Source organism: Magnolia sinica, chromosome 5 (assembly GCF_029962835.1).
Source record: "Magnolia sinica isolate HGM2019 chromosome 5, MsV1, whole genome shotgun sequence".
NCBI classification, from domain to species: domain Eukaryota; kingdom Viridiplantae; phylum Streptophyta; class Magnoliopsida; order Magnoliales; family Magnoliaceae; genus Magnolia; species Magnolia sinica.
The window spans coordinates 15,716,588-15,728,186 of NC_080577.1; the positions used below are offsets into that span (position 1 = coordinate 15,716,588).

The 11,599-nt window shown below is 40.9% G+C and overlaps 1 protein-coding gene and 1 non-coding gene across 2 annotated transcripts; one reads left to right on the forward strand and one right to left on the reverse strand.

Moving 5' to 3' along the window:
• The first annotated feature begins 1,182 nt into the window (after positions 1-1,182).
• Positions 1,183-1,482, forward strand: LOC131246958 (VQ motif-containing protein 10-like). The gene has a single exon (XM_058247414.1). The coding sequence runs from the start codon at positions 1,183-1,185 to the stop codon at positions 1,480-1,482; it is 300 nt and encodes a 99-aa protein (XP_058103397.1).
• Positions 1,483-9,922: 8,440 nt separating this feature from the next.
• Positions 9,923-10,029, reverse strand: LOC131247646 (small nucleolar RNA R71). Its single transcript, XR_009171922.1, has one exon. It is a non-coding gene; the product is annotated as a small nucleolar RNA R71 (small nucleolar RNA).
• Positions 10,030-11,599: the final 1,570 nt, after the last annotated feature.

Sequence of the window (11,599 nt, forward strand, 5' to 3'; positions counted from 1 at the left end):
ATCAAAACATCAAGCTGGACTTCGAGAAGTTTTCAGCGTAGGCATTTCCCTAACTACCTTTCCTTGTCGTGCAGCTCACTTGAGTTTTGATATCTTTATAGTTTTAGGCCATATCATGACATGATTTGGCAAAACAGATAGACGGAGTAGATTTCTCAAAAACATCGGCCCATGAACAAGTTCCTGCGAAAGGCTTCCGTCCCATTTAAAGGGAGTGCCTTGGGTGGATTCGGTGAATCCCTGTGGAGCCCACTGTTATGTATGTTCCATAAATCCATGCCGTCCATCCGTTTTTTCAAATCATTTTTGTGCATCTTACTGAAAATAAAATATATTCATTTCTCAGGTCGACCACACCCCAGGAAAAGGTTGTGATTTGAAACTTAAAAGCTTCCTATGGGTAACACAACTTTTGTATCTCCTTTATTTTTCGGGTCATATTCTATAATGAGCTTTTAAAATGGATGAACGGAGTGGATTTATGGTCCAACTAAAATTTGAATCTTCTTTATTTTCTTGATCATGTTCTAAAATAAACTTTTAAAACGGATATACAGAGTTTTAGTACGGATCCAGCGGACCAGCAAGGCACTCCACCAGCTGCAGTATCAGTAGTTCTGAAACAACCATATTTTCCTGACAACTTGGCCCGTGAATACAATATCTAATCCGTGAAAAATATGGGCCGCACAATGGTGATGATCAAAATTGACACGTGGATTTCACCCGTGCACTGAGTCATACCGTTGGCAATCCATTTATTTTGATGTTACTTCCTAAAAGATTAATGGACCATCCTGATTTTGATAGAAGCCAATAATCATGATATGTCCAACCTTTTGTATGGATTGGATATTACGTGAATTTGAGAGGTTAATAGAAAAAGTTGGATGTACGGGAAGTTCTGATACAACCGTTGGATCTGGTCATTCTTCTCGCTATGAATTCCTATCACAAGTATGGGTAATTTGGTCGTTCACGAGTGGCAAGCTTTGACCTGGTCTTCGGTCACTCAGTCCTTGTAGACAGTCTCTCTCTCTCTCTCTCTCTCTCTCTCTCTCTCTAGTCAACCTTTTCATCTCGAACGGTCAGCGCCCTCCTCACTCTCCCTCACACCTTATATAAAACCCGGTATAACTGAAGAGAATCCCACAGCCCATATCAGAATTTCTTGTATTTTCCATGTCGATTGACGGCAGAGATATAGTGAAAGTGAGAATTATCGTGACCCAATATATCGAAACGGACGTGATGAGCTTCAAATCCGTCGTTCAGAGTCTAACAGGGAGAGACTCAAATGCGCCGCAGCCGTTAATGGCAGCAACCACAGTGAGCTCAGACCCCAGCGAAAGGAAGCCGAGCCAGGATGGAGAAGATGGGTCATGGAGTACGAAGCAGGGAAATCTGCAGTTAGAAGAGTTTGAGAAAATGTTGTTGGAATCGCCATCTTTAGATGAGTTGCTTGGATTGTTGTCCGATTAAAATTCATTTTTTATTTTTTATTTTAAAATGGCTGGCATTTCTATAGAAGGCCAGATTGCATGGGATTTTTTTTTTTTTTTTTTTTTTCCGTTGGTGAATCGTAAATATATCTGCTTAAAGCTTTTTGGATGCACTGACACATGCAATTTGGGCGCATGTATCACAATCTGACACGTGTATGAGAGGTGAGCTTTTCGTCAAGTGAGCTACGCTGTTTAGATCTCATGGCATAAAAATGAGGTCTTCTCACACTTAGGTGGGCCACAGCTTGTCAATACAAACGAATGGCTAGAAAAAGAATTACCCAACAATTTATTTTGCATGTGATGGACCAACGGAAGACTGAAATTGTCTGATATCATAGGCAGAAGATGTGAGCATATTTCCAATCTTATAGAGAACTCAGATCTCGCACACGTTTCATATTTGCACTACGGGGAAAACTAATGCTGTGTCTCCACCTCTAGATAAGGCCGCACGTATGATTCCGACATTTGGGGCGTTGGGAATTCAAAACAATATCTTGTTTGGATAACCCTTCTCATGTTTATGTCCACATTCCGAGTACCTGGAATTGAAATGACAAAAAATGTATAACCAAGTGAATTTTATTTTATTTTTTCCCTTTTGACAGACGCCAATCAAAGATGGAAACCACATGATTGATGGTGTCTAGACTAATGGTTGAATCGTATGTAGCATAACTAACATAGAATGGTCCATTTTTATTTTTATTTTAATTCCTTTTTCAAATGCAAGAATAATATCTTATAACCAACCAAGTAGATCGAAGGCTTGCTTACATATAAGGTTACACTTCAGGCCAAGGACATTGAAAATAAAAATTTCCCGGGAGCATACGATACACCATCCCCTACCTCCGTGACGTGTTATGTGGATCCCACCCTGATGTACATGTTATATTAATAATGACCATCCATTTGAAAAAATCATTTTAAGGCATGGGATCAAAATCGAGGCAGATTTAAAGCTCAAGTAAACCACAATACATGAAACGATAGGTGTTGAATGCCGACCATTGAAAACTTCTCGAAGGCCACGAAAGTTTTGAATCAAGCTGATATTTTTGTTTTACCTTTGTCCAGTTCCGTATAACCTCATTAACAGGTTATATGGAAAATAAACATCGTGGTATCCTTAGCAAAGTTTCAACTGTGGTTGTCATCGTCACTATTTCTTTCTATGGTGTGGTCTACTTGGGCTTTGTATCTTCCTCATTTTTGGGCCCGTGTCTTAAAATAATGTTACAAAATGGATAAATGGTGTCGATATAACTTATACATCATGATGTCATGGTAGGGCCCACAATTTGGTGACGTAAACACACTTCGAGAAATGCCACGCAATCCGCTCCCAAATGGAAGCGGACTGGCTGGTGTACCACACACCACCAAACTAGATGGTGTGTTTACGTGTCGCACGAAGACGAGCGCTGACGCTCCTTGAACTGTATGAACGGTTCAGAGGAGATCAAAGTTACATAGCCCCACGGTGATATATTTATTATATCCACACCGTTCATCCATTTTACGAGATCACTTCATAGCATGAGCCCAAAAAATGAGTCATATCCAAAGCTTAGGTGGACCACACCAGAAATAGAAGTAGGGACAAGATTGTCACCGTAAAAACATTTGTAGGGCCACCATATTTCCCATCCAATCCGTTCGTTAAGGTCATGCAGGCCTCGCGAGGTGGAGACTGATTCAAAAGCGGTCGTATGTATCCTCGCGAGGAACACTTCTCCCACGTGAGCCATGTGCTACTGGTGGGCCAAAATCAAGAGGATCACAGCTGAGTTGGAGGTTTCCATCTCTCATATCTCCATGGTGGCAAATGTTGTGGCAAATGACCTGGCTAGAAGGGGCAGCGCTAGCTAGTCTCGGATGTTCTTCCAAGCAGCGGTGGACCTGATTACCAAAGGGCTTCTATTTTTAGATAGGGTGGGGCTGAAAAATCTGAGGGAGCGTTAATTTTCTTTGGCCTTTGTTTCCTTTTCTATTCTCACGATAGGCGGACCTCGCCCTTTTTTTGTTGAAAGGTCCGCCCGAAGAACTCTTGTATAGTTTCTCCAATTAATATGAATATAAATTATATTTTTAAAGGTCATGCAGGCCTGGATGAAGAGAAAAAATAAATATCATATTGATACAAAACTTCTAGGACCCATAAGGGTTTCAATGATAGATGTTCAATCTCCCACTCCTTTACAGTGTGGTCGACTTGATCTTTGGATCTCTCTTATTTTTAGGCTCGGGCCCTACAGTGAGCTCACCAAATGGACAGACGGTTTGGATATAACACATACCTCATTGTAGGACCCACAAAAATTGATGACGTCAACACACCAGCCAGGTCCGTGGTGGCTGGTACACCAGCCAATCCGCTTCCCTTCCATATTGTATGGGGAAGGGGTAAGAAAATGAAAATACAACCCATACCTGAGGTCAAATAAAAAGGAGAAAAGCTAACCCTCAAACTAGGGAAAGAAGATAAAGACATGCCCACACCTCCAACCGGATAATTAAAAATAAAAAAAGAAAAGAAATAATAAAGATCAAGCAGATTAGCTTCGCTGAGGATGAAGGCCTGACCAATAACTAAAGCATGGACCGACCATCCATTTCCGTAGCCATTAAATGGATGGTTAGGATCATTTGACTAAAGTGGAAAAGGGATGGGCAATCAAAGGGACCCACATGATGGACAGTTTGGGTAAATATTAATTATTTTCACACCATAAACGGGCCGAGAATAATATATTACTAAGGCATTTTGGTGTTCTTGGAATTCAAACGTAAGCATCTGTGGCTTTGGTACCATGTCAAACAATCATTCACTCGAAAAGCTTAAGCTCTTAAAGTGTGGTGTATCAATGTATATCAACGGACTTTATTACTCTAACAACTTTAATGACTGATATTCAATGGATGGCTAGACCAACAAGCTCATGTGTTCGGTGCTTAGGTCACCACCATTCAATAAGAGATGAAAAACGCACATGCTAGATCGATATGTTTGGCGATGGCAATACTACGCAGCACCCTTACACGCAGACGTAAAAGACCTCAGCTCAGGATCACCGCATGTGAAATCCATTCCGTCCATCGTGTGAGTCCCACAGTATTCGACATACAGGTCCAAAATCATTATGATCCACGACTTGCTGGACCACACCACAGGGGACAACACAAAGAGGGTACCAACGGCAGGCTTGTATGTGGGCCCCACAATGAGGTGTATAACAAATCCATTATTTTCAACAAATGCGCCTCAACAGGATGAACTAACGCTCTAAAAATCGATCTGATACAAAACTTGAGTGTGCGACGCACTGGGCCCCATTAGTCGCTGCGTACAACAGGGGTTGCTCAGGATTTCCGGTCGTCTTGAATCGCCCACGTTCCACGCAACTTGGAAAGATACTGTCCAACCATCTTCGTACTATCTACGTCAAATCAATCTTATTAGAAAAAATTCGATACTCTGCTGGAGCATGATGCTCAATATGCATGCACTAAAAAGAGACTCAAATTGCATGCTCAAATCAATTGTATACAGCGGTATGCATGTGGGGCCCATTATAGATGGGTTCTAAACCAAAAATTAAACCCGACGATTGGTTAGCATCTAATGGATACTTAAAAGTAGAAAAAAATTCAACCGTCGAAGTTCAACAAACAAGCGTCTATCAATCAAAGGTCCAGGCTAGTATAATCAATCTGATTTTGTAGTTAAACCACAGACAATCTATTTGATGGCACACATGCCACGGCAACTCCGATCACGGTATTGGATGCGGACGCGATTGCTCGGACACTAGGTCATGATTGACATGACTTTACGGGGCCCGCCATGATGCATGCATGTGTTTTATCTAGGCATGTGTTTTACCAGGAGAAATTTACGACTGTGGACCCCACCTTTTATTCATCGGATATTCTTGAAGCAATTCAAACTTAACATACGCACTTAAACCTCCTCGTACGGACGAAAATACCCCTCCTTTTCACAGAAACGGACTGGGTACTCCGCCTGCCACCCGCCAATGGCGGATCGTCGGTGCTCCGTGGGCCCCACCATGATGTATGCTTTTCATCCATGCTGTCCATGTATTTTTCCGGATCATTTTATGGTATAAGACAAAAAATGAGGTATATCCAAATCTTAACTGTACCACATTACAGGAAACAGTGTTGAATGAACATCAACCATTAGAAATCCTCCCCGTCTAAGTTGGGGCCCAATGTGATGTTTGTGAGAAATCCTTCTCGTATAAGTTCATTCATAGGGTCACAAAGACCTGGATGAAGAGGAAAAACCAATTTCATAATGATCCAAAACTTCTGTAACCCCTAAAAGGGTTTCAATGGTAGACGTTCAATTTCCCATTGCCTTTTACAGTGTGGTCCACTTGATAGCTAGATCTGTCTTATTTTTCACCTCAAGCCTTAATACAAGTTCGCCAAATAGATGGACGGTTTGGATATAATACATACCTCATAATGGGACCCACAAAAATCGATGAGGATTACAATAGAAAAAGAAAAAGAAAAAGAACGAAAACGAAGCCAGCGAGTTGGGGTTGACCGATTTAGGACCCGGTCGACTAGGTCAGAGAACAAAAGAAAAACGCAGCCAACAAGTTGGGGTCAACTGGGCTGGGACCCGGTCGACCGGGTCAGAGCTTGGCTTATCGCTACGGATTATAACCGTAGCCATAACTGTAGTGTTATACACTTTTTTCTCTTTTTTATTTTTTTTTATTTTTTACATGGAGAACATTTTCCCCCTTACATTTTTCTATAGTACATAATTATGTAAATATGTATATATAAGTATATAAAAATATTTTTCTATCTTTTAATTCATTTCTTTGTCTATTTATTTAACAAGCATATCTCCTAAACTAAAATGATTTACTTAACTTACCACATATGATTTTGGGGTAGGAGAAGCTAATTTAGCCAACCAACCTAGTTATTTTCCAAGATTCCATCAGGTCGATGGTCGAAAATCTATTTCATTCAGTTCGTTATCAATTTCAATCACTTCGCGGTCAGGTTGGTTCGGGTTGAAAGTCGGGTGGGTTGGTTCGGGTTGGTGCTCAACCCAAACCCAACCCAAGGTTCCTATACCTAAACCTTGACCCAGATTGGGTTGGGAATTCTCAACCCAAGTGTTGATGGTCAAATATTGCATATCAGACCCAGTTATTATATGGATTTACAAGCATGATACCGTTTAATGGCCCGATTTAATCGTGTTTGTGATGCAGAGTGTATTTACCAGCATGGACTGAAAAATGGTGCTAGAAGTGTGGATTTAACACTCCGAAGTTAGCAGAGCAAGGGAGACACTCTAGAGAACCAAGACTAAAGAATTTATATGCCAGGGATCCGAGGAAATCAAGTCATTCACGTTAAAGAGGCCCGAAATTGGTGAAAAATGCAAGATCACATAGTTCTCGCCATCTGATTGGCTCAAAACTTCACATATGGCCTGAGGGCCATAAATTAACTGTACATATCAAATTTCAGCCCTCGGATCACTATGGAAGTACCCCAACTGATAAATCAGTCCATAAACCATTGATTCTGGGCCCACCTGATATCTGGAACTGTCTCAACTTTGGTCTCGACGGTTTAAATAAGATGAGAAAATGAATGGATGGATCAGATTTTTGAAACACATCACAGTGGGGCTAGTATGTGAGGTGTGTACACTGCACGTGTACACGTACGCGAGCCGCACCAAACCAACTAAAGCGGGTCAACGCCTGCTGACCCGCGTCTTCTTCCCAAAACGGCAGTTGCCGTTTTGGCGCTGCGGACGGACGGACGACGCTCGATTTGCGGACGTTAGTGGGCCCCACAGAGTGTACGTACGGATAATCTAAACCGTCCATCTTGTAGAGGGCCATGAATACTTCAAACCCATGCTAAATTTTTGGACCCATGCAAGCATACGTGCGCGATACAGAGGCCATAAGTGGACTGCCCTACAACGTTCAAATTGATGTTTGAATGATTTTTTCTCTGATTCTGAGTCAATGGATATGAAAAACCATCCGTTTCTGACCAAAATTTCGAGGGCAATCTAATGGACGGTGTGAATTTCCTTGAAAACACCTTTGTGGAGCCCACCGATCACGTTAGCGCCGGATGTGCGAAAGGCTACGCACGTCCGCGAGATCTGATTTTTCAGGCAGTTGTGGCCCACCATCTTTGATCATATGGCAGATCTGAACCGTCCATCGTGTAGGCCAGCCAAAATACTTCCAAGAGACGTTGATTTTACAGGAATAACGCAAGGAACGTGAGAGTTATGAAGCCCCGAACTTGGCTGCGAAAAGGCTTTCGCTACTCATGCGATAGCTTCCCAAATCCGATTTCCACCACTCCAGCAGCTATAAAAAGAGTTCCAAACGTGGAGAAGAGGGAGTGCTTGAACAGGGGACATCAGATAGAGAAAGAGAGGTGGAGAGAGAAGTGTTTGGAATTTTTATATATTTTTTTTCTTTATTTTTCTTCTTTTTCCTATGAATTATGTTGAGATTTAGTCTGATTATGTTAGGCTAAACCTCTTAGTTAGGGCTAAGAGGTGAAGCTTGTGGCGTGATGGGAGCTTCTACAGGTTTGATTTAAACTGAACTGATTGACTCTGTTTTGATTTAAGAAATTCTTTTAGTCATTAATGGTTTGTTATGATTTAAATTACAGTAGATCTATGATGGCTTGAATAATTCCTTTCCTTTTATTTTGATGTTCGGAAACCCTGTTGTTCGCCATCGTCTCATAGGCATGGTTGGATGATGGAATCCTTCCTAACACCCATACATCTTTTAGTTGGTTATGGATTGGTCTAAGTTCTATTGTTTACCTTGTCTCTTAGGCATGGATTTGTGATGGAATCATACCTAATTCTTATACCTTTCATCTCTTGAAAACTATATCAAGTAAGTTCAGTATAATATCCATGAAGCATGCATAAGATCTCCCTAATCTCTACAAGTGGATCCTCTGAATCCCTAGTTCCCTTTCTCTGAATTTTTTAAGTTTAGATTAATATTTCACCATTATTCCTCAAATCACAATTGGTTTAGATTTCATCTTAACCTAGTTCTAGATCTGGTTATAATCAGATAACGTACAGGTTTCATTCCCTGTGGATTCGACCTCGATCTTACCGAGTTTATTACTACATCACAACCCTGCATTGGGGTGTGAACAAGTTTTTGGCGCCGTTGCCGGGGACTGACGGCTACGTTTCCTGAAGTTAACTGGTTTCAGGATTAGTTTAAGATTAGGACTTTTCTGATTTTTAGGATTTGTTTTTAGAATTTTCTATTTAAATAACTTTCTATTTTTAGATAGTTTTCCTTTTTTTAGAAACTAACCCAACTTTCTTATTTTGTAGGATTCTGAGATAGGTTTCTAAATTGGTAATTTCTCTCTTTTCCTTACTATTTCTAGATTAAGATTCCTTTTTAGTAAGTTTCTAATTCTAACTTTGTTTCCTATTTTATTTTTAGAAATTTTCTATTTTAAGACTTTCTGTTTAGAAACTAACTTTCCTGTTTTGTAGGCTTATTAGAAATTTCTAATTCGGTACGCTCTTTCTAAATTTCTACTTTCTAATTTAGGAATTCTACCTTGTTTCTTTTTATTTCTATATTTCTCTTCTTAGGAATTTTATAGGCTTGCTATTCTTAAAAACTAACTTGTTTTGTTTTATTTTGTAGGTTTCCATTTAGGGACTCCAATTTGGTAACTTCTTTCTAACCCTCTTTCTCTTTTTAGATTTTTATTTCCCTTCTTAGGATTAGGTTTAGAATTTAATTGAGGGCTGCGAGTGTTTCATGCCCAAGTAGGCTCGTGACAACACTCGACGTCTCTTGACTGAAGGAGGATTAGTTGAGGGGTTAACTGTCCATCGTAGGACTAGACACCGCTCGAAATCCCCTGAGTTAATTGAGGATATGGCTGGAAATCAACATCTTTTACCCCAACCTAGGGTAGAAGATCTCCAGGATGAGAATGAGGTGCATCAAGCACCCCCGCCTCATACCTTACGAGATTACTTACAACCGACGGGGGTGAGTACGCCCTCATGCATGGTTTTTCCTGAGAATGCAGGACACATGGATATCAAGCCAGGGGTGATCCAACTCCTCCCTAAATTTCATGGGCTTGAGTCAGAGAATCCTTACTTACATTTAAAAGAATTTGACGAGATCATAGCTACCTTATACTTTCCTAACGTGTCTGATGACACGGTCAGGTTGAAACTCTTTCCCTTTTCTTTGAAAGAGAAAGCCAAGACGTGGTTACATTCACTACGTCCTCGATCAATTGGCAGATGGGATGACATGACAAGGGAGTTCATTAAGAAGTTTTTCCCATACCATAAGACGAACACCCTGAGAAAGTCGATCATGAACTTCGCCCAAAGGGAAGATGAAACATTCTTCCAATGTTGGGAGCGGTTCAAGGATCTTGTCAGTTCATGCCCACAACATGGTTTTGAAACGTGGCGCATCACGAACTTTTTCTATAATGGACTGACATCTCTCATGCGCCAATTAGTCGAGACGATGTGTAATGGGGAGTTTATGAATAAAGGAGTCGATGAAGTGTGGGATTACTTTGATAAACTTGCTGAGAACACACAATCATGGGACATCTCCCCTAGACCCAGTACTACGTCTAGGCCGACTCATTCCAAGGAAAGGGGTGAAATGTATCTCCTGAGAGAAGATGATGATATTAATGCTAAGGTAGCTAATCTCACTAGGAAACTCGAGGCCATGGAATTTAAGAAGGATAAGGCTAAGGAAATTGTTTGGAGAATCTGTGGTTGCAACATTCATACTACTGAAAACTGTCCAACTATCTCTGCCTTTCAAGAGGTATTAAATGAGCAATCCAATGCTGTAAGCAATTACCAAAGACCTTTTAGTGGGCCCACCTCTAACACATACAATCCTAGCTGGAGAAATCATCCAAACTTCAGTTGAAGGAATGGACAACCGCTACACCTCAAGGTTACCTAAATCAAAATCCAACTCAAGAGAAACCTCAAGAGGATTCGGTTCTGAAACATTTTCAAAAGCAAGAGCTTTTCAATCAGGGTATGCTACAGGCCTTCCAAGACCTAACAAAAGCAATATAAGGACTTAAGGCTGAAAATACGATTGGGAACAAGGGGAGCTTCCCAGCTCAACCTCTTCCCAATCCTAAACCGCAATATGAAGTTAGCGACTCAAGCTCTTCAAATCAGATGGAGCAAGCTAAATCCATCACCATTCTTAGGAGTGGAAAGATCATTGAAAAAACCATTCCAGTTAGGGCTGAAAAGCCTAAGGACCCGGAAGTGGATAAAGAAGATGGATCTAGCCATGCCCCACCAGAGTTAGAACCGGAACCTTAAGGAAAGCCGGTTGCTCCATTTTCCTAACGGTTGGTTGCACCAAAATCGCTCTCTAACTCTCAGGATATTCTAGAGGTGTTGAAACAAGTGAAGGTCAACATTCCACTACTTGATGCCGTGAAACAAATACCTTCATATGCCAAATTCCTCAAAGACTTATGTATGACCAAAAGACGGCAAAATATTCAAAAGAAAATCTTCCTGACTGAGAAAGTGAGTGTCATCCTAAAGCAAAATGTGCCGCAAAAATTTAAAGACCCCGGTAGCCCAACCATATCATGTGTAATTGGGGACTATCGAATTGATCACGCACTTCTTGACTTAGGAGCGAGCGTTAATCTTATCCTCTACTCGGTATATAAACAGTTGGGCTTAGGTGAATTAAAACCCACCTTAACCACACTACAACTTACTGATCGCTCTGTTCGTATACCAAGAGGGATAATTGAGGATGTGTTGGTCCAGGTTGATCGATTTTACTACCCAGTTGATTTCATCATCCTGGATACCGAACCCATCGGTAACACAAGCACTCAGATTCCCGTCATTCTTGATCGCCCATTCCTTGCCACTTCAAATGCAATTATCAATTGCAGGAATGGTGTCATGAGTATATCTTTCGGGAATATGACATTAGAAATGAATATCTTTTTCAACACGGCCA